A 24,957-nucleotide genomic window follows, 5' to 3' on the forward strand; every position below is an offset into this window, starting at 1 on the left:
GCATGCAAGCACTGCAATGCTGGTTCAAAGCTGCAGCATCCTCTCATGCAGAAATGACAGAACTGCATCGCCCTGGGCCCATTTCACAAACAAAGCCATGGGAGATAGCTTTCTCTGCTCTCAGGTGGGTCAGCTGGGGAGGGTGCCAGAAAGAACATGGAGGGGTTATCAGGAGCTGTAGCAGAATCTAACAGAAGTTTCACACACACTTCAGTGGCAGCTGCACCTAAATGGGGCGATCAGGGGCACCTCTGTTCTAGTTCATGTGTTTCTACCCCCCATCAACTCCTATAAGCGGCTCTGGCCCATCCCAGTTTGTTAGTACCTGGTTCAGAACGACCCAGTTCGGATCGATCTGAGCATCTCCCTCAGGGTCCAGTATAACCGTCTGATAGGCCCTGAAGTCTGTGAAGGTGACCTCTGCACTCTCGGGACACACATCCAAAGGATCAATCACTGTGTCGTTATCAAAATCCTCCTCGCAGATATCTCCTACCCCGTCTCCTGCAGGAAAGAGCAGGCGGGAAATTTTACAGCAGGTAGTTGGCAGGCCCCAGGGGGAGCCTCTCAGTATTAAACCAGGGAAAACGATTGAACCCAGCAATGAGGCACTGATGCAGCTTTGGCAGACAGTTACACACTGCCAGGGTATCAACCTGAGGATCTAAGGTTCAAATTAGAGGGGGGGGGGGGGGTTAGGAGAGAGGAGAACTCCTGGGACTCAGAGGTTCCACTCTCAGCTCTGCCATTGGATCCATTTTGTTCAATGGCATTTGTGTCCCAGAGGTGGCTGCATGGCCACTCCTGAATGTGATAGTTAAGAGCGGAGGAGAGGGCTCATTGCTGAGGAAGGGGAAAGGGGGCAGCCCGAGCCCAGGACTTGCCATTTGAATCCTTCTGGTTGGGGTTATGGATTAAACGGCAGTTATCAGGTCCTGGAGGAATGTAGTCCGGTATCCCATCATTATCATCGTCCTCATCACAGTCGTCTCCCCAACCATCATTGTCCGAGTCCAGCTGGGAACTGTTGGGAATCTGTGGACAGTTATCCTTAGTGTCCTGGTGACCATCCCCGTCACTGGGAATCAGAGAGAAAAAGCCACAAACCATTCACTGCAACCTTGAAATAGCACATGGATCCCCCGCCATTGAAATCCACATCACAATGCCCTTCTGCTCCTGCTCTGCACCACCCCCTGCTATTCCAGTACTGAGACCCCCACAGCTCTGCCAGTGTCCCTCACTCCCACCCTTAAGTGTAAAGATTGACTGGTTGGGATTCTGCTTGCCAGTATCATTTTCTGGCTGAGCTTCACAGTTTCTCTTTCTATATTACAGTCCAGGGATCTATCATTTCTCTCTGGATTTTGGATGCTTCTCGGATGGGAACTGTGAGTGCTGGAGAAGTGCCTGAGCATTTTGCCACATGGCTGAGCTGCCATAAAGGCTCCCAGCAGGGAGAGAATTAGCTTAGTGCCCCCCCCCCCCCCCCCCCCCAATGTACGGGCTGCCAACTCACAACAGTTCAGCAAACTTCCCCAGAAAAGCTATTTCCTCCTCTTCCCCTCCCCCAGCATCCACTGTTCAGTGTAAAGAGACCAGGAAGCTTGGGCTGTGTCTCCCCTCTCTGCAGTGACAAGGGAAGGGAGGATTAGTCCCTGATGAATATAATATCCTGGTCCAGCTGGGTCCATCAGGCTCTGCTGCTCCTGAATGACAGGTCTAGGGAAGGGTCTTCTTAGTGGTTTTAACCTCTGCCCATCCTACCCTAGGGTCTTTCTCACAACCATGGTTTTAACATACCTTGGGATCTTGTACCCAAGCCTGTGCTGGTCCCATACCCTGCCATTTTACCCTCAGCCTTATGGTGGCACCAGTACCTGTCCTCATTGGTGTCACACATGTCTCCCACCAGGTCACTATCAGCATCTGTCTGGAAGAAAGAGGGTCTTAGATCAATATCCAGCAAATGGAAGTGCACAGTTTGGAAACCACAGCCTCCCGAAACCAGCCACACACACCCTAGAGCCAGCCACACACTCCCAAAACCAGCCACACACATTCTAGAGCCAGCCACACATGATCCAGAGCCAACCACACACTCCCGATACCACACACACACTCTAGAGCTGGCCACACACTCCAGAGCTGCCTACACAAATTCAAGAGCTGGTCACATACACTTCCAGAACCAGCCACACACACTCCAGAGCCAGCCATATACCCCAGAGCCAACCACACACACCCTAGAGCCAGTCATATGCACTCTAGAGCTGGCCACACATGATCTAGAACCAGCCATACACCTCTGACACCCATCACACACACTCTAGAGCTGGCCACACACTCCAGAGCCGGACGCACAATCTCTAGAGCCAGCCACACACTCCTGATAACGAGCCCCCCAACTCTAGTGCCAGCCACATACACTTTAAAGCTGGCCACATAATTCTGAAACCAGCTACACACATTCTAGAGCCAGCCACACATGCTCTAGAGCTGGCCATACACAATCTAGAGCCAGCCACACTTTCTACAGTCAACCACACACACTCTAGAGCCAAACACACATACTGTAAGGCCAGCCACAAACGTTCGGAACCAGCCACATACTCCCAGAGCCAGCCACACATACTCTACAGCCAACCACAGAATCCCCAAACCAGTCACATACATTCTAGAGCTGCACACACACTCCAGAGCTATTCATCCACTACAGCAAGCCACACTTTTCCAGAGCCAACCACAAACACTCTATAACCAGCCACACGTGCTCTAGAGCCAGCCATACACCCCAGAACCAGCCATGTACACTATAGAGCTGGCCACACACTTCCCCAGAGCCAGTCACACAGTCCCAGAGCAAGCCATATGCCTCAGAGCTGGCCACACACTTCTGGAGACAGCCACACACTCCTGTATACAGCCACACACACTTTAGAGCTGACCACCCCCTTCTGGAGCCGGCTACACATTCCGAAATCAGACACCTACACTCTAGAGCCACCCTCACACCCCACAGCCAGCCATATGCACTCGAGCTGGTCACAAACTTCCAGAGCCAACCACAAACTCCCAAAGCCAGCCACACATACTCCAAAGCTAGTCACATGCTCCCAGAAGCAGCCTTATACCCTACAGCCAACCACACACACTCTAGAGTCAGCCACATACTCTGAAGAGCTATGTACACATTCTCTAGAGCCATCCACATACTTTGTAGAACCAGCCACACTCCAGAAAGCCAACCATACACTCCTGGAGCCAGCCACACATACTCCAGAGCTAACCACACACACTTTAGAGCCAGTCATACTTTCCTGGAGCTGGCCACACACTATGGAGTCAGTCACACATGCTCTAGAGCCAGCCACACACTCCTAGAGTCAGCCACACACCCCAAAGACAACCACACACACTTTAGAACCAGCCACACACTCCCAGAGCCAGCCACATACTCTAGAGCTAGCTACACATGATCTAGAACCAGCCACACACTCCCGGAACCAGCCACATACACTCGCCAGCCACATATCCCAGAGCTAGCCACACACATTCTAGAGCTGGCTGCACACTTCTGGAGCCAGCTACAAACTCTCAGTGCCAGCCACTCACTCCTCAAGCCAGCCACACACACTCCAGACCTGGTCACACATGATCTAGAGCCAATTATACATACTCTAGAGCAGGGGTGGGCAACCTTGGTCCTCGAGGGCTGCTACCCAGTTGAGTTTTCAGGATTTCCCCAATGAATATGCATGAGATCTATTTGTATGCACTGCCTCCATTGTGTGCAAATTTATCTCAAACACATTCATTTTGAATAAACCTGAATGGCTGGGTGTGGCCTGAGGATTGGGTTAAGCAATAAAGTTCATGATCTGCAAGCCCTGATGTTAGAGACAGATTTTGATATTGTTGCTATCACAGAGACATGGTTCAATGATCCCATGAATGGGATGCAAACATACCAGGCTATAATCTATTTAGGAAGGATAAAGCTGGTCATAAAGGTGGAGGAGTAGCTCTGTATGTGAGAAGTGATATCGCAGCGACTGAAATGACAGGGGCCTGTGGAAAGGAAGAAGCTATATGGATCACCTTAAAAAGAGATGATAGAACTTCTGTCCACGTGGGTGTTGTCTACAGACCTCCGACACAATCGGAGGAACTAGATAAAGATCTGATTACAGATATCCACACGTTGGGAAAGAAGAGAGTGGTGCTGTTGCTGTGAGATTTCAATCTGCCAGATGTGGATCGGAAAGTTCCATCTGCGGAATCAGAAAGAAGTAGAGAGATCGTGGATGCTTTTCAAAGTGCTCTGCTCAGACAAATAGTGACGGAACCCAGGAGGGAGGGAAGCGACGCTGGATCTGGTGCTCACAAATGGGGAAAGTGTGTCAAATGTCCGAGTAGGTGCCCATCTGGGCAGCAGTGACCATCAAACAGTTTGGTTTGACATAACAGCGGAACTGGAGGACAGCCACTCAAAACTCAAAGTCCTAGATTTCAAAGATGGTGACTTTAGTAAAATGGGAGAATACCTGAGGAAGGAGCTGATGGGCTGGGAGGACGTACGGGAAGTGGAAAGGCTTTGGAACCAGGATCTGAGCTAGAGTGTGGGAAGGGGAGAAAAAGATGAAAGTAAGTACCAATTCCAGAATTATCCAAGGGCTATCCCCTGAGTGAGAGTGTCAAGGTGGTTCAGGGCAGTTCAGATCAATAAAGAAAATGTTAAATGGAATACTTTGATTTGCTCTGTGAGACTCCTCCTCAAAGTACATGGAGCTCTTACTGGAATGGTGATCTGCATTGGTGGGTTTCCTGCTCCTGCTCCTTACCTGAGTCGGATTACTGATCTCTGGACAGCTGTCACAGGCATCCCCCACTCCATCCTCATCCCGGTCTGTCTGCAATGGATTGGGCACCTTGGCACAGTTGTCCAGTATGTTGGGTATACCTGCAGGGTTACATAAGAAGGTCATTATATCCTGGTCCATCTTGGCCAGATCCCTTTGCAGCATCACCTATCAAGCTCCTGGTCCTTCTTTTGAGGGCCAGTTCATAAGGAGAACCACACATTAGCCTCTCCCTGGCATCTCCCATCAGAGAGGGATCTTTTTCTCCTCAGCATGTCCCCACTATCAGGTCTTGAAGTTTTACAAGAGGATCTCTGATGATGGATTCACCCAGGACTAGCTTGAGGGTAGGGTGAGCAGGGCGGTTGCCTGGGGTGCCGCTTGACACAGAATGTCATTAGGAGTGCAATACAGCCCCCTGCTAACCCAACACACCCACTCTGTTCCAAATGTGCACAACCCTGGGGCGCCAATGGCCCCTAACAGGCCCAACATGCCCCTGTCCTCAGCAAGAGGCACTGCCAGATAAGGGGTGCTCCACCCACCCCAGAACGGGTTCTAGATTTACCACAAAACTGTACTATGATGTCAGAAATCTTATATATCTGAATTCACCATAGCTGCCATGAGTGAAGCCACTCCCCTCCCCCACCTCCAGCCCTTCTTACCATCCCCGTCAATGTCATTGTCACATGTGTCCCCTTCTCCGTTGCTGTCTGTGTCTTTCTGGTCATTGTTGGCAACGTTGGGGCAGTTGTCACAGGTATCGCCAAAGGAGTCCGTATCCGAGTTCTGCTGGTCTTTATTCGGGACCAGGCGGCAGTTATCCTGTGGGTGATAGAGGGGAAGGTCCATCTCTGTATCCTTACCAAGACGTGTATGCAACGGAAGCGCTACGCAGACAGACAAACACACACATGGGCACACAGGGGCTGATATTCAGACCGTGGGAGGTAGACAGCCTGGGTATTCAATGCCAGGCCATTCCTGGTGACCAAAGCAAACTCAGGGTGGAAGAAAGCCAAGTCCAAGTGACCAGCCCAAACACAGAGATAAGAGCTCCAAACAAAGTTTATTGGGACCCAATACACTTTGTTTGGAGCTCTTATCTCTGTGTTTGGGCTGGTCACTTGGACTTGGCTTTCTTCCACCCTGAGTTTGCTTTGCTTGCGTTATTGTGGAAGGAGTGGACCCACCCCCCACCCCTTTTTTCTATTTTTTTCTCCTTTGTTTCCATTTCTGGTGACCGACATTGAATATCAGGGTGTTTTTTGGTTGGTTTCAACTTAACCAGTCAAGTCCATATTCAGCACAGGCCAAAAATAGACTTCCTATTTCAGTGGCCAAACTTAGCTAGCAGTGCACTGAATATTAGTGGATATCCGGTTATATCGCGCAAAATAACCAGTTATCTGCTAAGTGCTAATGAGCAATATTCTGCTGGAGATAACCAACGATCTCCTGCTGAATATTGCTGGGTAGCCGGTTAAGTGCCATTTAACCAGCCAGGCTTTAAATATCAGTTGGGGGGTGGGGGGAGGGAACACTCTCTATACCCAGCAATAACAATGTCTCTCTGGTAAGACCTGGGATCTTGCCTCCACAGCATATCCCAATCTGTTCCATTCCCCCAACCTTTCCCCAAAGAGGCATTATTCAGGGTGGAAGCTTGAAGTACGCTCTCTTCTTGATGTCCAATCTCTCCGTTTATTAATTTACTACCTAGTGATATCCTGTTTTGACTACTGTAATTCCATGGTTTACCTCAATATCAACTCCAGCGGCTTCAAATCATACTTGTTTCCCTAATACTCGTGCATGAACACTGGCTTCCTGTTTCCTATCACATGCTAGTCCACCAGATCATTGTATTAGATTGTAAGCTCTTTGAGCAGGGACTGTCTTTCTTCTATGTTTGTGCAGCGCTGCGTATGCCTTGTAGCGCTATAGAAATGCTAAATAGTAGTAGTAGTAGTAGGATTACCATCCTTCCTAGAGAGTTTTCTGATTCCATGTGTTCCAGGCCGCTCCCTCTGTTATTCCCTTCTCACCTTCAAATCAATCACACTCTGCTGGATCCTCCTGATTCAGGGTCACTGCCCTCCCCCCCTCCTCCCTCCCCCTGTGGAATTCTCTTGCACTTCACCTTCATTCAACAAATGTAAAGCACACCCAAAAACTAATTTCTTTAACAAGGTTATTTCCCTCCTTTATCCCTTCGACTTAACTCACACTTATGCTATTGATACTTGTGTCAACCCAGTCCTAGTGCAGCTCTCACAGTATCTTTGTGTTCTCTTCACTCCCTCCCTCCCATATTGTATGTTAGATTAAATTATTCCCAGCCTTCCCCAGTGTCCCTTGTATAAATTGATAACTTAGGTCCCTTATGTGTCATTCTCTTCATACCCTCTACATTCCATATTATTTCCATTGTATTCCACTTAGCTAGTGTTGTAATTTGCAGTATAATAAGTAAAAGTGAAATGCGACGTGAACTATGAAGAGTCAGTCATGGCTCGATGCATAGGGCTCCAGTTGCTCCCTCCCCTAGTCCTGCTCATAGTCCATGGGCACAAGACGCATGATATAATTCTAGAAATGCAGGGGTACCTCCACGTTCCGGATCCCATCCCCATCTGCGTCCTCATCACACTGGTCCCCGATACCGTCATTGTCTGCGTCCTCCTGCCCAGAGTTTGGGGTCAGAGGGCAGTTATCCTGCAAGGAGGGGCAAAGAGTGACATAGTAACAGTAACACTAATGGGGGCATTTGGCAATAGTGGTCAAATCTGGCTTAATAGGTGGAGGGAGGGTAGGAAGAAAATGTACTGCTTTAGTGTTTAATTGTAGTAAGAGAGCTAAAAGGAGCAGTTGCAAAGGTTAAGAGTTTACATTAAGCATGGATGTTGTTTAATAATAACATCTTGGAAGCCCAGATCAGATATATTCCACACATTAAAAAAGGTAGAAAGAAAGACAAATAACTGTTGGCATATTTTAAAAGTGAGGTGAAAGAGGCTGAGGCTGTTAAAGCCAAAAGAACATCTTTCAAACAATGAAAGAGATTCAAATGAAGAAAACGGAAAATAGCCTAAGCACTGGCAAGTTAGATGCAAATCATCAGTAAGGTAGGCAAAAAGAGAATTTGAAAAGAAGCTTGCTGGAAAGCAAAAAACTCATAATAACATTTTTTTCAGCAAGAAATCTGTGAGAGTGTCAGCTGGACCATTAGATGATTGAGGAGTAAGTGGAGCACTAAGGGAGGGTAAGATCATAGAAGAGAGATTAACACATCAATATTTAAACTCTGAGATTGGTGTTTCTTTTAAACGTTAGCCACAGTATTAAAACATATACTTGGATATTCAATGCTAGTCACTATCTGGATATTAGCAGTGAATGTCCAGGTATTCCGCCAATTGCCACTGTTATCCAGATGAAAATGACAGAGGCAGGTCGCACCTTATAGAGTAACCAATTTAGTTAGGCATTAGCTTTTGAGGACTAGAGTTCACTTCGACAGATGCATGATATCTGAATAACAGGATAGTGCTGGGGTGGTTTCTATGATTATCAGCAACATTATTCAGATAATGTTACAAAACAATTAGTGGCTGGGCCTGATCAGTGGTATTTATCCAGACAGCAGGTGCTGATTTGGAGGAACTGAAACAAATGTCCGGTGAACCTGGAAGACATAATAAGGCAAACTGACAAACTAGAATAGCAACTCACCTGGGCCAGATGGTATACACCCTAGAATATTGAAAGGACTCAAAAGCTGAAATGGCAGAGTAGTGATTTTTTATCTATCATTAAAATTATCTATTGTAATTGAAGAATGGAGCGTGACCAATATAATTACAATTTTTTAAATAGGACTCCAAGTTAATCCAGGGTACTATATACTGTTGAACCTGAGGTCAGCAACATGAAAAACAGTAGAAATTTTTTCTGAAGAATAAAATTACTGAACCCAAAGGTAGTCATGGTTTAATGAAACACAGTCAACATATATTCAGTCAAGGGAAGTCTTCCTCATTAGTCTACTACATTTTTTTTAAAGACATGAATAAGCACAAGAATACCAGAAGTACATTGCCATGAGACATGAGGTCTAGAATGAATCCTCCTCACCTGCTTGCAGTGTTTGTCATTATCTATGCAGGGCATTGGCTGATCTGGGTATCCATCGATGTCATTGTCATGGCCACAAACATGACCGTTCCCTGCCCAGCCCACATTGCACTGCAGTGGAAAGAGAAGAGACCAAGGATCACAGCTGAGCCTGGAGGATCCTTTCCTCTCCCCTCCTCTTACTGATCCCAGAAAGTCCTTACCGCACAAGAGACCTCGCCATTCCTCTCAAACACACAATGTGCGTTCACATCACAGGGGTTGAAGGCAGGGCTGACACAAGACTTCTTAGGCACACATCCCAGACTCTGGTTTCCAATGAAGCCTGTCTTGCAGGGACCACATGTAAAGGAGCCCTGCAACCAACACAAGAAGACACAAGCTGTAGGCGACCACACAGCAAATTAACATGTCTACAATTTCTGGACTCTTTTCAGTCCATGACACCTTCAACTGGGCACAATCTTGGAATTATCCTAAGTGGAGGACAACACATGAGGTGCAGAACGTGCCGGAAGGTCCCTTCTCCAGCACCAGGTCTGTCTCTTACATTTATCGCTGCACAGCAGCATTTCTGTCAACTTTTAAGCAGCTTGTAGATACAAGGGGAAAATGCAACTTGAAGTGTCTGTATACAAATGCTAGAAGCCTAAAAAATAAGATGGTTTATAGCACTAAATGAAGAGGTAGAGACCTGGTGGAAGGAGGACAATCAAAGAGACACTGTTAACAGGGTACAAATTATATCACGTTAGAGAGGATCAAATTGGAAGGGGGATTGCGCTATACGTTAAAGAGGGAATTGAGTCAAACAAAATAAATATTCTACATGACACAGACAGCAGCTTGGAATCTTTATGGATAGAAATTCCATGTGTAAAGGGAAAGAATATTCTTGTAGGGCTGTACTACCGTCTGCCAGGAAAAACACAGACAGATGAAGAAATGTTTACAGAAATTAGGAAAGCTGGCAAAATGGACAACAATATAATAATGGGTGATTCCAATCACCCCAGTATTGACTGGTTAAATGCCACTTCAGGGAATGCTAGGGAGCAACTGGTCCAGGAACCAAAAAGAGGGGGATCTATTTTAGATTTAGTTCTTAGTGGAATGCAGGACTTAGTCCAAGAGGTAACAGTGTTGGGTCTGCTAGGAAACAGTGACCATAACATGATCAAATTTGACGTAATAACTGGAGTGAAGTCACAAAGGAAATGTACTGTTAACAGCATTTAATTTTCGAAAGGGTAATTGTGATAAAATGAAGAAAATGGTTTAAAAAAAAAAAAAGCTGACTCAGCTGCAAAGGTTAGGACTATAAATCAGGAATGGACATTGCTTAAAACTACCATTTTGGAAGCCCAGACCAGATGTATTTCACATATTAATAAAGGTGGAAAGAAGAGCAAATGACAACCAGAATGGTTAAGTGAAAGAGGCCATTAGAACCAAAAGAACATCTTTCAGAATGTGGGAAAAAGATCCAAATGAATAAAACAAGAAGCAACATAATAACTGGCCAGTTAGATGCAAAGCATTGGTAAAGAAGGCCAAAAAAGAATACAAAGAGAAGCTTGCCTTGGAAGCAAGAAACTCATAGTAATAACTTTTTCAAGTTTATCAGAAGCAGAAAACCTGTGAGAGAATCTGTGGGACCGTTAGATCATCAAGGAGTAAAAGGAGCACTCAAAGAGGACAGGGCCGTAGCAGAGAAGCTGAATGAATTATTTGCCTTGGTCTTTACTGAAGAAGATGTACCAGAGATGGCTTTCAAGGGTGATGCTGCAGAAGAACTGAAAGAAATTTCAGTGAACCTGGTAGGTGTACTGAGCTAAATCGACAAATTAAAGAGTAGTAAATCACCATACACCCCTGGTACTGAAAGAGCTCAAATAATGAAATTTCGGATCTGCTGTTAGTAATCTGTAACCTGTCATTAAAATCGTCCATAGTACCTGAAGATTGGAGGGTGGCCAAAGTAACACCAATTTTTTAAAAGGGATCCAGTGGTGATCCGGGAAATTACAGACCAGTAAGCCTGATGTCAGTGCCGGGCAAAATAGTGGAAACTATTATAAATAATAAAATCACTGAACACATAAGCAAATATGGTTTAATGGGACAGAGTCAACATGGATTCAGCCAAGGGAAGTCTTGCCTCACCAATTTGCTTCATTTCTTTGAAGGCGTAACAAAATAAAAATGAGCTGGTTGATGTAGTATATCTAGATTTTCAGAAACCATTTGACAAAGTCTCTCATGAGAGACTCATGAGAAAATTACGAACCCATGGGATAGGAGGCAATGTTTTGTTGTGGATTAGGAATTGGTTAATGGATAGAAAACAAAGAGTAGGGTTAAATGGCCAATTCTCTTAATGGAGGAGGGTGAATAATGGAGTGTGCAGGGATTTCTACTGGGACTGGTGCTATTTAACATATTTATAAATGATCTGGAAATGGGAATGATGAGTGAGATGATTAAATTTACAGACAACACAAAACTATTCAAAGTTGTTAAAATGCATGAGGATTGTGAAAAATTGCAGGAAGACCTTAGGAAACCGGAAGACTGGACATCCAAATCGCAGATGAAATTTAATGTGGACAAATGTAAAGTGAATCACATTGGGAAAAATAATCTGAATCACAGTTACCTGATACAAGGGTTCACTTTGGGGGTCAGCACCCAAGAAAAAGATCTAGGTGTCATCATGGACAATAAGCTGAAATGTTCTGCTCAGTATGTGGTGGCCAAAAAAGCAAACAGGATGCTAGGAATATTAGGAAAGGGATGGTAAATAAGACAAAGAACATTATAATGCCTCTGTATCGCTCCATGGTACAACCTGACCTTGAGTATTGTATGTACATAAGTATATAAGTAGTACCATACTGGGACAGACCAAAGGTCCATCAAGCCCAGCATCCTATTTCCAACAGTGGCCAATACAAGTCACAAATACCTGGCAAGATCCCAAAAAAGTACTAAACATTTTATACTGCTTATCCCAGAAATAGTGGATTATCCCCAAGTCCAATTTAATAATGGTCTATGGACTTTTCCTTTAGGAAGCCATCCAAACCTTTTTAAAACTCTGCTAAGCTAACCGCCTTTACCACATTCTCCGGCAACAAATGGTCACTGATATAGCAGAATTACAAAAGGTTCAAAGAAGGATGTCCAATATGATAAGAAAATGGAACTCCTTTCAGGAAAGGCTAAAGAGGTTAGGGTTCTTCAGCTTGGAAAAGAGACGGATGAGGGGAGATATGATTGAGGTCTATAAAATCTCGAGTGGTGTAGAACTGGAAGAAAAGAATTGATTTTTTACTCATTCCAAAAGTACAAAGACTAGGTGACACTCAAGGAAGTTAAATGGAAGTACTTTTAAAACAAATAAGAGGAAATATTTTTTCCACTCAAACAATAGTTAAGCTCTGGAACTCTTTGCCAGAGGATGTAGTAACAGCGATTGGCGTATCTGGGTTTAAAAAATGTTTGGACAAGTTTCTGGAGGAAAAGTCCATAATCTGCTATTGAGACAGACTTGGGGAAGCCACTGATTGCCCTGGGATTGGTAGCATGGAATGTTGCTACTATTTGGATTTCTGCCAAGTACTTGTGACCTGGATTGGCCACTGTTGGAATCAGAATGGCTATTCTTTTGTTCTTATGTCCTCTGCTTGCTGCTCCCTGTGTGGAATGCTAGAGAAAGATGATTATGGAAAGCAAGTGCAGAGATGGTAGGGCAGGACCAACTATGAAGATACCTACAGAGGGCCGTGAGTGCTTACCAAAATATTGGTGCAGATGGAATTCGCAACACAGCCGCCATTATTCCCGTCATTACATTCATCAATATCCGTGCAAATCTACAGCCAAAAAAGGAAAGAAACCAACATACATCATCACCAAGGGAATGAACACACCTGTAAATGTACCTGTCCCAGATATCTTACCTGAGTGCAGAACCCCATCAGGCTTATTTTCGAACGAGAAGGACGCCCATCTTTCGACACAAATCGCAAGATAGGCGTCCTTCTCACAGGGTCGCCCAAATCAGCATAATCGAAAGCCGATTTTGGGCGTCAACTGCTTTCTGTCACGAGGACGACCAAAGTTCACGGGGGCGTAATGGACGCATAGCGAAGGCGGGACTGGGGTGTGCCTAACACATGGACATCCTCAACCGACAATGGAAAAAAGAAGGGTGTCCCTGACGAACACTTAGACGACTTTACCTGGTCCTTTTATTCTTACGACCAAGCCACAAAAATGTGCCCTAAATGACCAGATGACCACCAGAGGGAATGGGGGATGACCTCCCCTTACTCCCCCAGTGGTCACCAACCCCCTCCCACCCCCCACCCCCAAAAAAAAATAAAAAACATTTTTTTTGCCAGCCTAAAATGTCATACCCAGCTCCATGACAGCAGTACGCAGGTCCCTGGAGCAGTTTTAGTGGATACAGTGCACTTCAGACAGGTGGACCCAGGCCCATTCCCCCCCTAACTGTTACACTTGTGGTGATAAATGTGAGCCCTTCAAAACCCACCAGAAACCCATTGTACCCACATATAGGTGCCCCCCTTCATCCCTTAGGGCTATGGTAGTGGTGTATAGTTGTGGGGAGTGGTTTTTTTTTTTGGGGGGGGTTGGGGAGCTCAGCACACAAGGTAAGGAAGCTATGCACCTGGGAGCAATTTCTGAAGTCCACTGCAGTGCCCCCTAGGGTGCCCGGTTGGTGTCCTGGCATGTGAGGGGGACCAGTGCACTACGAATGCTGGCTCCTCCCATGACCAAATGACTTGGATTTGGTCGTTTCTGAGATGGGCGTCCTCGGTTTCCATTATCGCTGAAAATCGGGGACGACCATCTCTAGGGACAATCATCTCTAAGGTCGACCTAAATTTTACGATTTGGGCGTCCCCAACCGTATTATCGAAACAAAAGATGGACGCCCATCTTGTTTCAATGATACGGGTTTCCCCGCCCCTTCGCCGGGACATCCTGCGAGGACGTCCTCAGGAAAACTTGGGCGCCCCTTTCGATTATGCCCCTCCATGTGTCCCAGGTGACTCACCTGCTTGCTGGCTTTGGCATAGTCCACTCCGACCCCAGAGACGATGTTACCCTTGTAGCCCCAAGGGCAGGGCTCACAGCGGAATCCAGGAGCTGTGTTTACGCAGTTGGAGTCCAAGATGCAGGGGTTAGCAAGAAAACACTGTAAAACCAAAATCACAACAGCAGACAGAACATACAAAATACAAGCACTGCCCAAAACAGAGCCAGACCAACAGATCTGAGCAGAAATAGTGTGAGACTGAATAGATAAATAGATGGACATTACTTCATCAATGTCAGAGCAGTGTGTCCCATTTCCCTTGAAGCCGGGAGGGCAAGGCCCACAGCGATAACCAGGATATTCATAAGTCTCCATGCAATCAACGCCGTGGAAGCAGGGGTTGGGGTTACAGCGGGACCGATGTTCATGGAACCCTGAAAAACAGAGGGGGGGGGGGGTCACAGGGTGCAGGAGAGAACCCTGGAGCTGGACTGGACAGGCAATGTTTCACTCTGGTACTTACCACACACCTGGCACTCCATGATGGTGTTTCGGATCAAAGACATCTCCTTCACCTGGTCCCTAATATCTTCTCTCAGCTCCATTAGGACCTGGTTGAAGAGCGCCAACTGCCTGACCAAGGCCTTTGTCTGGTCCCCTGTCAGAGGTGAAAAGTCAGAGAAGAGATACAGAGGCCCTTCCCTTGAGAGACTGGAGGTGGGGAGGGGGGGCTATCCCATGAGAACCAGAAATATCACTGCAGAATCACAGAGGGATTCCACCCTGACCCTCAGAGAGGGGAGCTAATCCATGCAACCTGAGGACGCTTGTGGGATGCCATGTGAAGGATGCTTCATTTCTTCTTACTGACTCTGGCTTGCCAATCAGAGACTCAGTCACACCCCCAATCCATTTAAGCCAATGACACTTTACTTACGCTAACTTAAAAATAAACAGGACAGTTTTGTTATCAATATCAGGGGCGTACCTAGGTGGGGCCACGGGGGCATGGGCCCCCGCAGATTTAGCCCTGGCCCCCCTGCTCTCACCCCCCGCTGCCAACCCTCCCCCACCACATTCGACCCCCCCCCCTCCTGCCACCACCAACCCTCCCCTGCCGCCACCGTAGGGTACCTTTGTTGGCGGGGGTCCCCAACCCCCACCATCCAAAGTCCTCTTCAGCGCCGGTCTCCAGCGCGTTGCTGATCTGGATTCTGTTTCTGTGAGTCCTGATGTCCTGCATGTAGGAACGTGCAGGACGTCAGGACTCACAGAAACAGAATCCAGATCAGCGAACGCACCAGACTCGGAGATCAGCGCTGAAGGGGACTTTGGCTGGCGGAGGTTGGGGACCCCCACCAGTAAAGGTACCTGGCGGTGGCGGCGGGAGGGGGGGGTCAAAAGGGACAGGGAAGGGGCGGCGGCGCCAGGGGGCTAAAATGTGCCCCCTCAGGCTCTGGCCCCGCCCCTGATCAATATACCTGGGTAAATAGCATTTAATTAATTTATCTATTTTAAAAACTTATATACCACCTATAACTAGGTGGTTTCCATAAAAATATTCATAATCAGCCACAATACAAAGACAGTACTCAGCATCAAACGCAGAAACAAACAGTTTTGTTTTCAAAAGTTTTTTAAACTGCTTAAGGTCAGAGCGTCCCCGAAGCTGGCCAGACAGTTCATTCCACAAGGAGATTCCAGCTGACACAAAAGCCGAAGCTCTCGTATCAGGCACAACACAATTGCATTTTTGTATCAACAAAAATACTCATAGTAGATTCTGATCTTAACATAAGTCTGGGATGGATTTCCCCTCATTAATCAGCTGAGTACTGGGCTGAACGATGCATAAACTTAGAGCTGCAATAGGGAGGGACATTCCCCGGGGTGCCATTTTGCAGACACATGTATATCGCTCCTTTATTTCTTCATGTGTACTTTTCCAGGAAAACTCAACTAACAAGTGGAAGTGATCGCATGACTTATATCCTATGGCATGCTCGAGAGGGAAAGTCTGCATGTGCGATCAGCCCTTGAAAACCGGCACAGAGCCTGCAGACAAAAACCATGTCCTAATGAAAGCAATATCCCCACAGTACTGAAAGGTTTCAAAATATCTCAGCGCCTCCCCGGAACTCCTTTAAGAAGTGGGGGTCTCCTTGTCTCTGCTTGCAGACCCCTTGCAGGGCTGAGGAGAAGCTCTCTGGTGGCAACACCATGCCCCCTGGTGGCCAACAAGTATCCTCTCACTTTTTTGAGGCATCACTGATTAAGGCAAATCCACTGACAATGGTACTTGGGACCCCCACCCCACCCCCCAAGCCAGCAGAACTGCTTTTACTACTTCTGAAGAAGTACATAGCCCTACAGGGTGTAGGCAGCACTGTAGTTCCTGCTTCGTAGATCTTACAATCTCTGCAAGGTACCAACAGACAAGACAAATAACCATTTAGGGAGGAAGAATATTTCAAGTCTCAAATTGGTGCAGTCTAACTGAATAAAGAGGCCATTTTACCTAATTGCATAAGGGTATGAAAATGGAAACTTTGTCCCCACAAAATAATCTATATAAAAGAAAGAGCAAATGGGGTGGGGTGGAATGGAGGGACCACAGGTGACAACATGCATGTCCATCTGCATTTTCCATCTCTCTTCTGCCCAACACCAGCTCAGACAATCCATTGCTCCCCTGCCCAGTGGGAAATTAAATAATGTTAACCAAACTCACCTAGAATAGAATTGATCACTCCATTCACTGGAAGGACAGAGAAAGGAAAAACGAGTTATCAAACCAATTACCAGGGTACCTCAGGCATATGTAATATTCAGTTCCAATGGTGTAGGTGTTACATGTGTGCTTGAAATGTCACATCCTGTGACATTCCGTGAGCTCTGCATGGAATGTTGACTTCAGGGTGTTTTATGTGTTAGGTAAGTGTGTATGTTTAATCCTTTGTATTCTGCATGTCTTTGTGTAATGAGGAATGTGTAATCTGACCTTACCTGTGTTCTGTATAGATTCATCTTCCTGGAAGGGGCATTCACTCAGAGCTCCAACCCTAGCCATGGATCCCCCTAGAATTAACTTCATGGACTCGATGGCACCCTAGGATAAACAAGGCAAACAACTGTAACAGTGTGATGAAAGGAGGACTGGGAGGGGAGGAGTGAGGGGGCAACAGTGAGGTATTCTCCTGATTTTGTGAGGGCAGCTGCCGATGAGGACAAAAATGATGACATACAGAACAAAAGCAGATGAAGAAACTATAATGTTATATACACATATGAGAGACACAGCCCAAACATCCACTGCAGATCGTTTCTGCAGGACTCTCAGGATGAGATATGGTGGAGGGGACTAGGACATCGAAAGCAAAGAAACCAGCAGGCAGAGATGAGATTTTTTTTTTCTATAATAGAGTATTCACAAAATGTCCCTGGATTAATTAAGCAAAGTGACTTTTACAATGAGTGCTTTCATTCATAGAAAAACAATTCTTAAGAAGGTGCAGCGAAGGGCGACTAAAATGATAGCGGGGTTGGGACGACTTCCCTATGAAGAAAGACTAAGGAGGCTAGGGCTTTTCAGCTTGGAGAAGAGACAGCTGAGGGGAGACATGATAGAGGTATATAAAATAATGAGTGGAGTGGAACAGGTGGATGTCAAGTGTCTGTTCACGCTTTCCAAAAATACTAGGACTAGGGGGCATGCGATGAAACTACAGTGTAGTACATTTAAAACAAATAGGAGAAATTATTTCTTCACCCAACGCGTAATTAAACTCTGGAATTTGTTGCCGGAGAACGTGGTGAAGGCGGTTAACTTGGCAGAGTTTAAAAAGAGTTTGGACGGTTTCCTAAAGGACAAGTCCATAGACCGCTACTAAATGGACTTGGGAAAAATCCAAAATTCCAGGAATAACACGTATAGAATGTTTGTACGTTTGGGAAGCTGCCAGGTGCCCTTGACCTGGATTGGCCGCTATCGGGGACAGGATGCTGGGCTTGATGGGCCTTTGGACTTTTCCCAGTAAGGCATTACTTATGTACTTATGTTTGGAAACAAAAAATACATTTAAATTCTAAAAACAGAATAAGAAATTGTACAATTCATTAATGTAAGAGCAAATAAAGCATTTTATGTGGATGGAACACAACCAGGCCAGTGCCAGACAGGGATCAAAAGAAGGTTCTCTCACCTGCATCCTCAGGTATGCCTTGTGACCTGTTCGAATTTCCACAGAGTTCACCTCTGCTGGAGGGATAACCATCAGGTCCGGGAGCCCCACACTGGAGTCCACCTGCTTGCAATCCATGTAGAGCTCCAGGGAAAGTGTGTCCTTGCGCAGACCGCTCATCCGCACGATCAGGCTGTGACTCCGCCCATCCGCCAGATTGGCATTCTGAAGACTGACCGCATGGAGTTTGCTGTCTTCCCGCACGTAGCGCAGAAGAACTGTGAGGCAATTGAGGAGAAAAGGTCAGCACTCAGAGAGTCTTCTGAAGAACTTTTATTAAAATAGACCACTGCAGAATTCCAAGTAGACAATGAACAATGGGGTCAAATCATATAGATGCAATAAAACAGATTCTCCCTTCCAAAAGCCTATATCTGGTGAGAAGAAAGGGGGTGGGGGACAAGCAAGTTGGAAGGTTTCACAGATCTAGAGGAGTTCCCAGGATCGGAGAATTTTCTGGGTCGAAGAGGGTAAAGCTGACATTGTGATTCTCTTTGAACATTCTGATGAATGTATTTTAAACTGAAACCACATTTTCTAAGCAAAGTTGTGGGAATGTACAAGAGCAGTAGGCCAGCTGGTCAGAGGTGACATTAGGAGTTTTCCAGATAAATCTAGTAGTCTGGTCCCCCCGCTGGAGATCAGGGATATGGATGCTGCAATGGTTCCCAAACCTGTCCCAGAGGATCCCAAGCCAGTCAGGTTTTCAAGATATTGACAAGGAATATATATGCAAATTGCTCTCATGCATATTATTATTATTATTATGACATTTGTATCCCACATTATTGGAACAAGCTCAGGTTCAACGTGGCTTACATTCAAGAAAAACATAAAAAATATAATACAGTCAAATATTTTAACATATTAGGAATAATTGTGTGTTATCATGAAGCTAGGCTAGATTATTGGTTATGTTGAAACATACAAGAGAGAGGGCAACATTAGTTTATTGTCTTTTGATAAGATATGTACTTAATAGAAAAGCCTTTAGTAATTTACGGAATCTCACCTTAATTGCTTGGGTAGAGCCTCGACAAAGATTGATTTGTAAGAAAGACCTTTGCAATTTGGATAATGGAGTTGAGGTATTCCCTAGATGTTTTTACTGTATTACGCGAAGGTAAATCAATTAGTTGTTGCATGTAAGAGGGTGATAAACACCAAACCACTCAACTCTGAACGCTTACCCTATAATTTCCCTAAACACTCTCTTCCTTCCCCCCTTTTTTTCTTTTCCCTTCCTAATCACTACACATTACTAACTGAACCTGATCTGACACCCTTTAATGACAATATTAACAAATTTATGTAAGCCACATTGAGCCTGCAAATAGGTGGGGGAATGTGGGGTACAAATGCAATAAATAATAATAATAATAATATATGATTTGGTAAACAGTCACGCAAATGTAAAGGTGATCTTGGCGTTTATGGGAATCCAGTGAAGTTTTAACAAGAGAGGGGAAGCCTTCTCAAAGCGAGGAGCATCACATACAAGGTGGACAGCGGTATTTTGTGCTGTTTGTAATTTTTTAAGGCGTGAGATTTTCATACCTGCATATATGGCATTACAATAATCAAATTTGGATAGTATCAGAGGTTGGGTGATAGTACGAAGTGTAGAGCTTGGGAAGAAAGGAAGCAACCCTTTTAACTTCCATAGTATATAGAAGACGCTCGAGACCACCTTTGAAACCTGAGCTTCAAATGATAAATACTGGTGATGCCCAGGATTTTCATTGATTGATCTAAGGCATATGATGTGTTGCCAGTAATGACGTTTTTTTAATGAAATGGTTGATAGGGTTTGGTAAGTATATCCCCCTTTTGAAGGGGATATAAATGGTGACATCATTAGCATAAATGAAGGAATTAAACCTGTGAGCCTCCAGTAAGTAACCCCGTGGTGCCATGATATTGAATAATATGGACAATAGAGGAGAGCCTTGTGGAACACCCATATAGAGTCCCAGGATGAGGAGATATGACCTGATTGTTTTACTTGGTAGGATCTTGATATTAGGAAAATGCGGACCCACTTTAAGACAGTTCCACTAATACCAAAGTGGTCTAATAAGCAGGGGCGTATCTGCGTGGGGCCACAGGGGCCTGGGCCCCCGCAGATTTCGCCCTGGCCCCCCTCCCCGCCGTCAACCCTCCCCCGCTGCTTACTTTTGCTGGCGCCGAGGTCCGACCCGCAATCTCCGTTTTTCGTCTTCCTCCGTGGCCATGCTTCCAGGAAGTAACGCTGCAGTGCTGATTCGTTGAATCCAGTTCGGCGTCTGACGTCAGACGTCGAACTGGAGTCAACGAATCAGCACTGCAGCGTTACTTCCTGGAAGCATGGCCACGGAGGAAGACGAAAAACGGAGATTGCGGGTCGGGACCTCGGCGCCAGCAAAAGTAAGCAGCGGGGGAGGGTTGACGGCGGGGAGGGGGTGGAGAGAGGCGGCGGCGGCGGCGGCGGGGGGGGGGGAAGGGAGGCAAAAAATGTGCCCCCCCTCTCTGGCTCTGGCCCCCCCTACCGCCGGATTCCAGATACGCCCCTGCTAATAAGTATAACAATATATTATGGTCAACGGTGTCGAAGGCACTGGACATATCAAATTGTAAAATTATGATTTTTCTGCCCATTCTCAACTCTTTTCTGAAATTTGCAATAAAGGTGGTGAGCACTGTCTCAGTGCAAAAAGATGGCCGGAATCCCGATTGTGTACTGTGAAGGATGCAAAAGGCCTGTAGGAACTCCATGAGTTGACCAGTTACTAAACCTTCCATCACTTTTATCAATAAAGGAATAGAGGCTACAGGTCCATAATTAGATGCTTCGCTTCTACTGGCCTTGGGATTCTTTGTATTCACTGTAGATATCCTGAAAACCTGACCGTCTGGGGCTCCCCCAAGACAGGTCTGGGAATCCCTTCTTTGTTGAGTCCTTACAAACACTGAAGCACCTTCAAGTGCAAAGAGATTTCTTTGCTTTTCCTTAGATTAAGCTGTAAAGAGCTAGGAGGGAAGTCTGGAGTCCCATATAATATCAGTGTGGAGCGTTTGGTGGTCCGGGACTCACAGCCCGATGATCAAAGGTAAATGCGGGTGCTAGAGGCCATTAGCGCTCGCATTTACCTTTGCACACATGATCAGAGGGCAAACAGCACCCATGCCAGGCAATAAGCTCTGCAGTATTCCACCTCTATGATAAGAGAACAGCGCTCTTATCATAGGGGTGGAATAGCACCTTATCCCAACGCCAGCTCAGAGCTGGCATTAGGGTTAAGGCTCTGTTCCTGCCCCCCACCCCCAGTCCAAGGTCAGGCAACCCAGGCTGTCACAGAAATTCATTGAATAACGGTCTTTGTACACTGCTCCAGCATCTCCCAAACACTATCTCCATCTTCACCCTTCAGTCTCACCTTTGTTGAGTTTGCCAACGATGGAAACCTCCAACCATTTGGTGTTGTCCTTCTTTGAGTAGAGTCCAAAGAGCAAGCCACCGAGCTTGGGGGGCAGGCGAAAGGTGGTAATGAGGTACAGGTCATTCACTGTCAGCATCTCAGTTCTGATCTTGTCCACAACGCTGGACGTTTGTTTAGCCTCACTAACGGTCAGGAGGTCCACCACTGTCGAGGTGAAGGTGGGAGAAAAAAAGTGCTTAATACCTAATAAATACACAACCAGTGAAATAACTGCATGACGGTGTCATGTCCCCCCCTACCATTAGGAGGTCTAGAGAACTAAGTGAGAATTAAGGAAATGGCACTTTATCTAAGAACCTTTCTACAAACAGGATCCAAAAGTGCTTAACAAGGATGAGGCAGGGACCCATGGAAACTGGGCTGAGTAGCAGATGTGCTTGGGCAGATGGGGAGGAGGGGGGGGGTTCATATAATCTTTACCTACTGGCATTCTCTGCCTCTGAATAACTCCTCTACTGTTACAGGATAGGGAGGAGAGAGGAGCAAAGCCCAGGAGGTTATAGTGAGGTTATACTTCTCCGGAGTAGCCCCCACACTCTGGAATGCATTGTCTGAAACACAAGACTACCTCTACTTCAGGAAGCAGGTGAAAGCTTGGCTCTTCAACCAAGCCTTTAATGAAACTTGTTAGTCTCACTCACACACACAAGGATTGACTCGGGCTGCACATACTGCAGCGGGACATGTTTATCCACTCCTACCCTAGCTGAGATAATATTTAACCACCTCTCTGACTTCACGTGCAACTTTCTTCAAATCAATCACCTTACTTTCTAATTCTTCCTACTTTCTTGCTCATCAATACTTTGTAATCCCAATTGCTATGTAAGCCGCATTGAACCTGCTTTGAGTGGGAAAGCGCGGGGTACAAATGTAATAAATAAATAAATCTATACGTTACAACTTTGCCATACCCTTCACTACCAATTATAATATTCTATTACGTATTGTGTTGTCATTGCAAGAAGTCTACCATGCCATACTGTGTATTGTTCAAATATTTTTACTGCTCTAATTGCCTATTGCTCATGTTTGATCTATTCTTACTGTACACCGCCTTGAGTGAATTCCTTCAAAAAGGCAATAAATAAATCCTAATAAATAAATAAAATAAATAAAATGGGGAATTCCTCTAGTGTTACAGTATTGGGGGGAGAGGGGAGAAGAACCCAGGAGGTGACAGGGCTGCCTTGTACTAAGGAACTCATCTCCCACAGGGTGGCGCTGTTGAGCTGTGCCTGGTGGGACTGGGCCCCACTGTTTGAATGAAACCTTCTCCACTTGCAGTTAACCCTTCCCCTCCTTGTCCCCCTTTTTACCTGCTGCAGAAATACAGGTAGGCTGCATGTATGTGATTTTTTACTGAACCCAATTCTCACCATTTAAATGAACTGAACTGAATGGGTCAGTCTAAAGAGTCCAGGGCTGGACCACCTCCTTCAAGCATCCCACCTAATCCCCTTTGGTTCTGCCCCCACCGGGGTCACTCTCTTTTTCCTGTGCCTTCCAGTATCAGACTGGGCCCCTCAGGTTTCTCCCTCCTCCTTCCTTCCCCCTTTTCTAAGTCCAATATTTTCTATAATTCAGATACAAGTAGTAATTTCTCTGCCCCTAAGGGTTTACAAAATCCCTGTTTCCCAGTCCTTTCCTAGAGAGAGATTTCCAAACTGGCTCTCCATTTTATACGGTTATATCACATGCAAACCCAGCTGGCTTGGGTTGAAAAGCACCGCTCAGCCAGACCGGAGGCAATGAAGGGTGAACTGATTCAATCAAGCAGGCTGGTGGCAGAGTGGGATTTGAATTCTGAGCCTGTTGCTCTAACCTGCTGTGCTATGTCTCCTCTCGCTTTCCCATGTGGAAGCTCCTAAGATCTGCTCCTCTCCTGCAGCTCTGAACTCATTTCAAACCCTCTGCAAAGTGTTGCAAAGCGAGAATGGAGCCAAGGAAATGTTCTGTTTGACCTGCACCCTGAGAAATCCTGAAAAAACTCGGTGGAAGATTTAGAGAACGGCTTCTAACACAAATCCATTTCTCCCCGATGTGGAAGAGGGAGAGTTTCAGGTTTACTTTAACTTGCCTTCCCGTTCATATTCAGTGAATTGAATTTGGAGACAAAGGAGGCTCCTGGTAGCCCTACCTTGCAGTTCCTGCCGGGCTGATGTCTCCGGCCACAGAGACACGAGGAGAATGAGCAGTAGAAGTCCTGGTACTGATGGTCCCGTCTGCTCCATGCTCTCTCAGATCCTCTGTTGGGGGGTAGCTGGTTAAGATTTTCAGACGAGAGAGGGCACAACACAGAGCCGAATCAAAGAGCAGCCCCCACGCCTGCTACCCCGGGCCGGCAGGTAGCTTTCAATCTGCCTCTCTGAGGTCTCACTGACTGGAGCGCCGCTGACACAGTCAGTCAGCTGGGGATGAACGATCCTCCCTTCCCAGACAGTTCATGGAGCTGAGCTACAGCCACCCCTCGCCTACTCTGCCAGCCCTGAGAGCTGGAGTCTGCTGTCCCCACCTGCAGCTATTCAGCATCTGGGTACACGTCACACTGGTCCTGAGCACACCTCATCTACTGTTTCTAGTGCACTCTGAGGTTCCCTGTGCCCACATCACAATATATCACACTATTTGTAGTTCACACTCTGAGGTTCTCCTGTGCACACTTCAAACACTGTTTCTAGTGCACATCCTCAGGTTCCCCTGTACACATCTCACACACTCTCAGGTTCCCTGTGCACACCTCACACACTATCTCTAGTGCACACTCTCAGGTTCCCTGTGCACACCTCATGCACTATTTCTAGTGCGCACTCTCAGGTTCCCCTGTGCCCACATCACAATATGTCACACTATTTGTAGTTCACACTCTGAGGTTTCCCTGTGCACACTTCAAACACTGTTTCTAGTGCACACCCTCAGGTTCCCCTGTACACATCTCACACACTCAGGTTCCCTGTGCACACTTCACACACTATCTCTAGTGCACACTCTCAGGTTCCCTGTGCACACCTCACACACTATCTCTAGTGCACACTCTCAGGTTCCCTGTGCACACCTCATGCACTATTTCTAGTGCGCACTCTCAGGTTCTCCTGTGCCCACATCACAATATGTCACACTATTTGTAGTTCACACTGTGAGGTTTCCCTGTGCACACCTCACAC

The 24,957-nt window shown here is 46.2% G+C and overlaps 1 protein-coding gene across 1 annotated transcript in view; it reads right to left on the minus strand.

Annotated features, from left to right (window-relative positions):
• Positions 1–24,286, minus strand: part of THBS3 (thrombospondin 3) — a 30,466-nt gene extending 6,180 nt beyond the window's left edge. The window contains exons 1-17 of the mRNA XM_030187662.1: positions 23,934–24,286; positions 21,731–21,937; positions 18,276–18,532; positions 17,080–17,182; positions 16,805–16,831; positions 14,597–14,731; positions 14,359–14,507; positions 14,092–14,232; positions 12,803–12,880; positions 9,206–9,358; positions 9,003–9,113; positions 7,476–7,583; positions 5,531–5,690; positions 4,845–4,963; positions 1,881–1,933; positions 885–1,078; positions 326–504 (exon numbers count right to left, since the gene is read on the minus strand). Of these exons, the coding sequence (XP_030043522.1) occupies positions 326–504; positions 885–1,078; positions 1,881–1,933; positions 4,845–4,963; positions 5,531–5,690; positions 7,476–7,583; positions 9,003–9,113; positions 9,206–9,358; positions 12,803–12,880; positions 14,092–14,232; positions 14,359–14,507; positions 14,597–14,731; positions 16,805–16,831; positions 17,080–17,182; positions 18,276–18,532; positions 21,731–21,937; positions 23,934–24,027 (2,268 nt within the window). The 5' untranslated portion in view covers positions 24,028–24,286. The remainder of the gene's footprint in view (positions 1–325; positions 505–884; positions 1,079–1,880; positions 1,934–4,844; positions 4,964–5,530; positions 5,691–7,475; positions 7,584–9,002; positions 9,114–9,205; positions 9,359–12,802; positions 12,881–14,091; positions 14,233–14,358; positions 14,508–14,596; positions 14,732–16,804; positions 16,832–17,079; positions 17,183–18,275; positions 18,533–21,730; positions 21,938–23,933) is intronic.
• Between the last annotated feature and the right edge of the window lie 671 nt (positions 24,287–24,957).

The sequence above is a fragment of the Microcaecilia unicolor genome, chromosome 14 (genome assembly GCF_901765095.1).
Source record: "Microcaecilia unicolor chromosome 14, aMicUni1.1, whole genome shotgun sequence".
In the NCBI taxonomy this organism is placed as follows: Eukaryota; Metazoa; Chordata; class Amphibia; order Gymnophiona; family Siphonopidae; genus Microcaecilia; species Microcaecilia unicolor.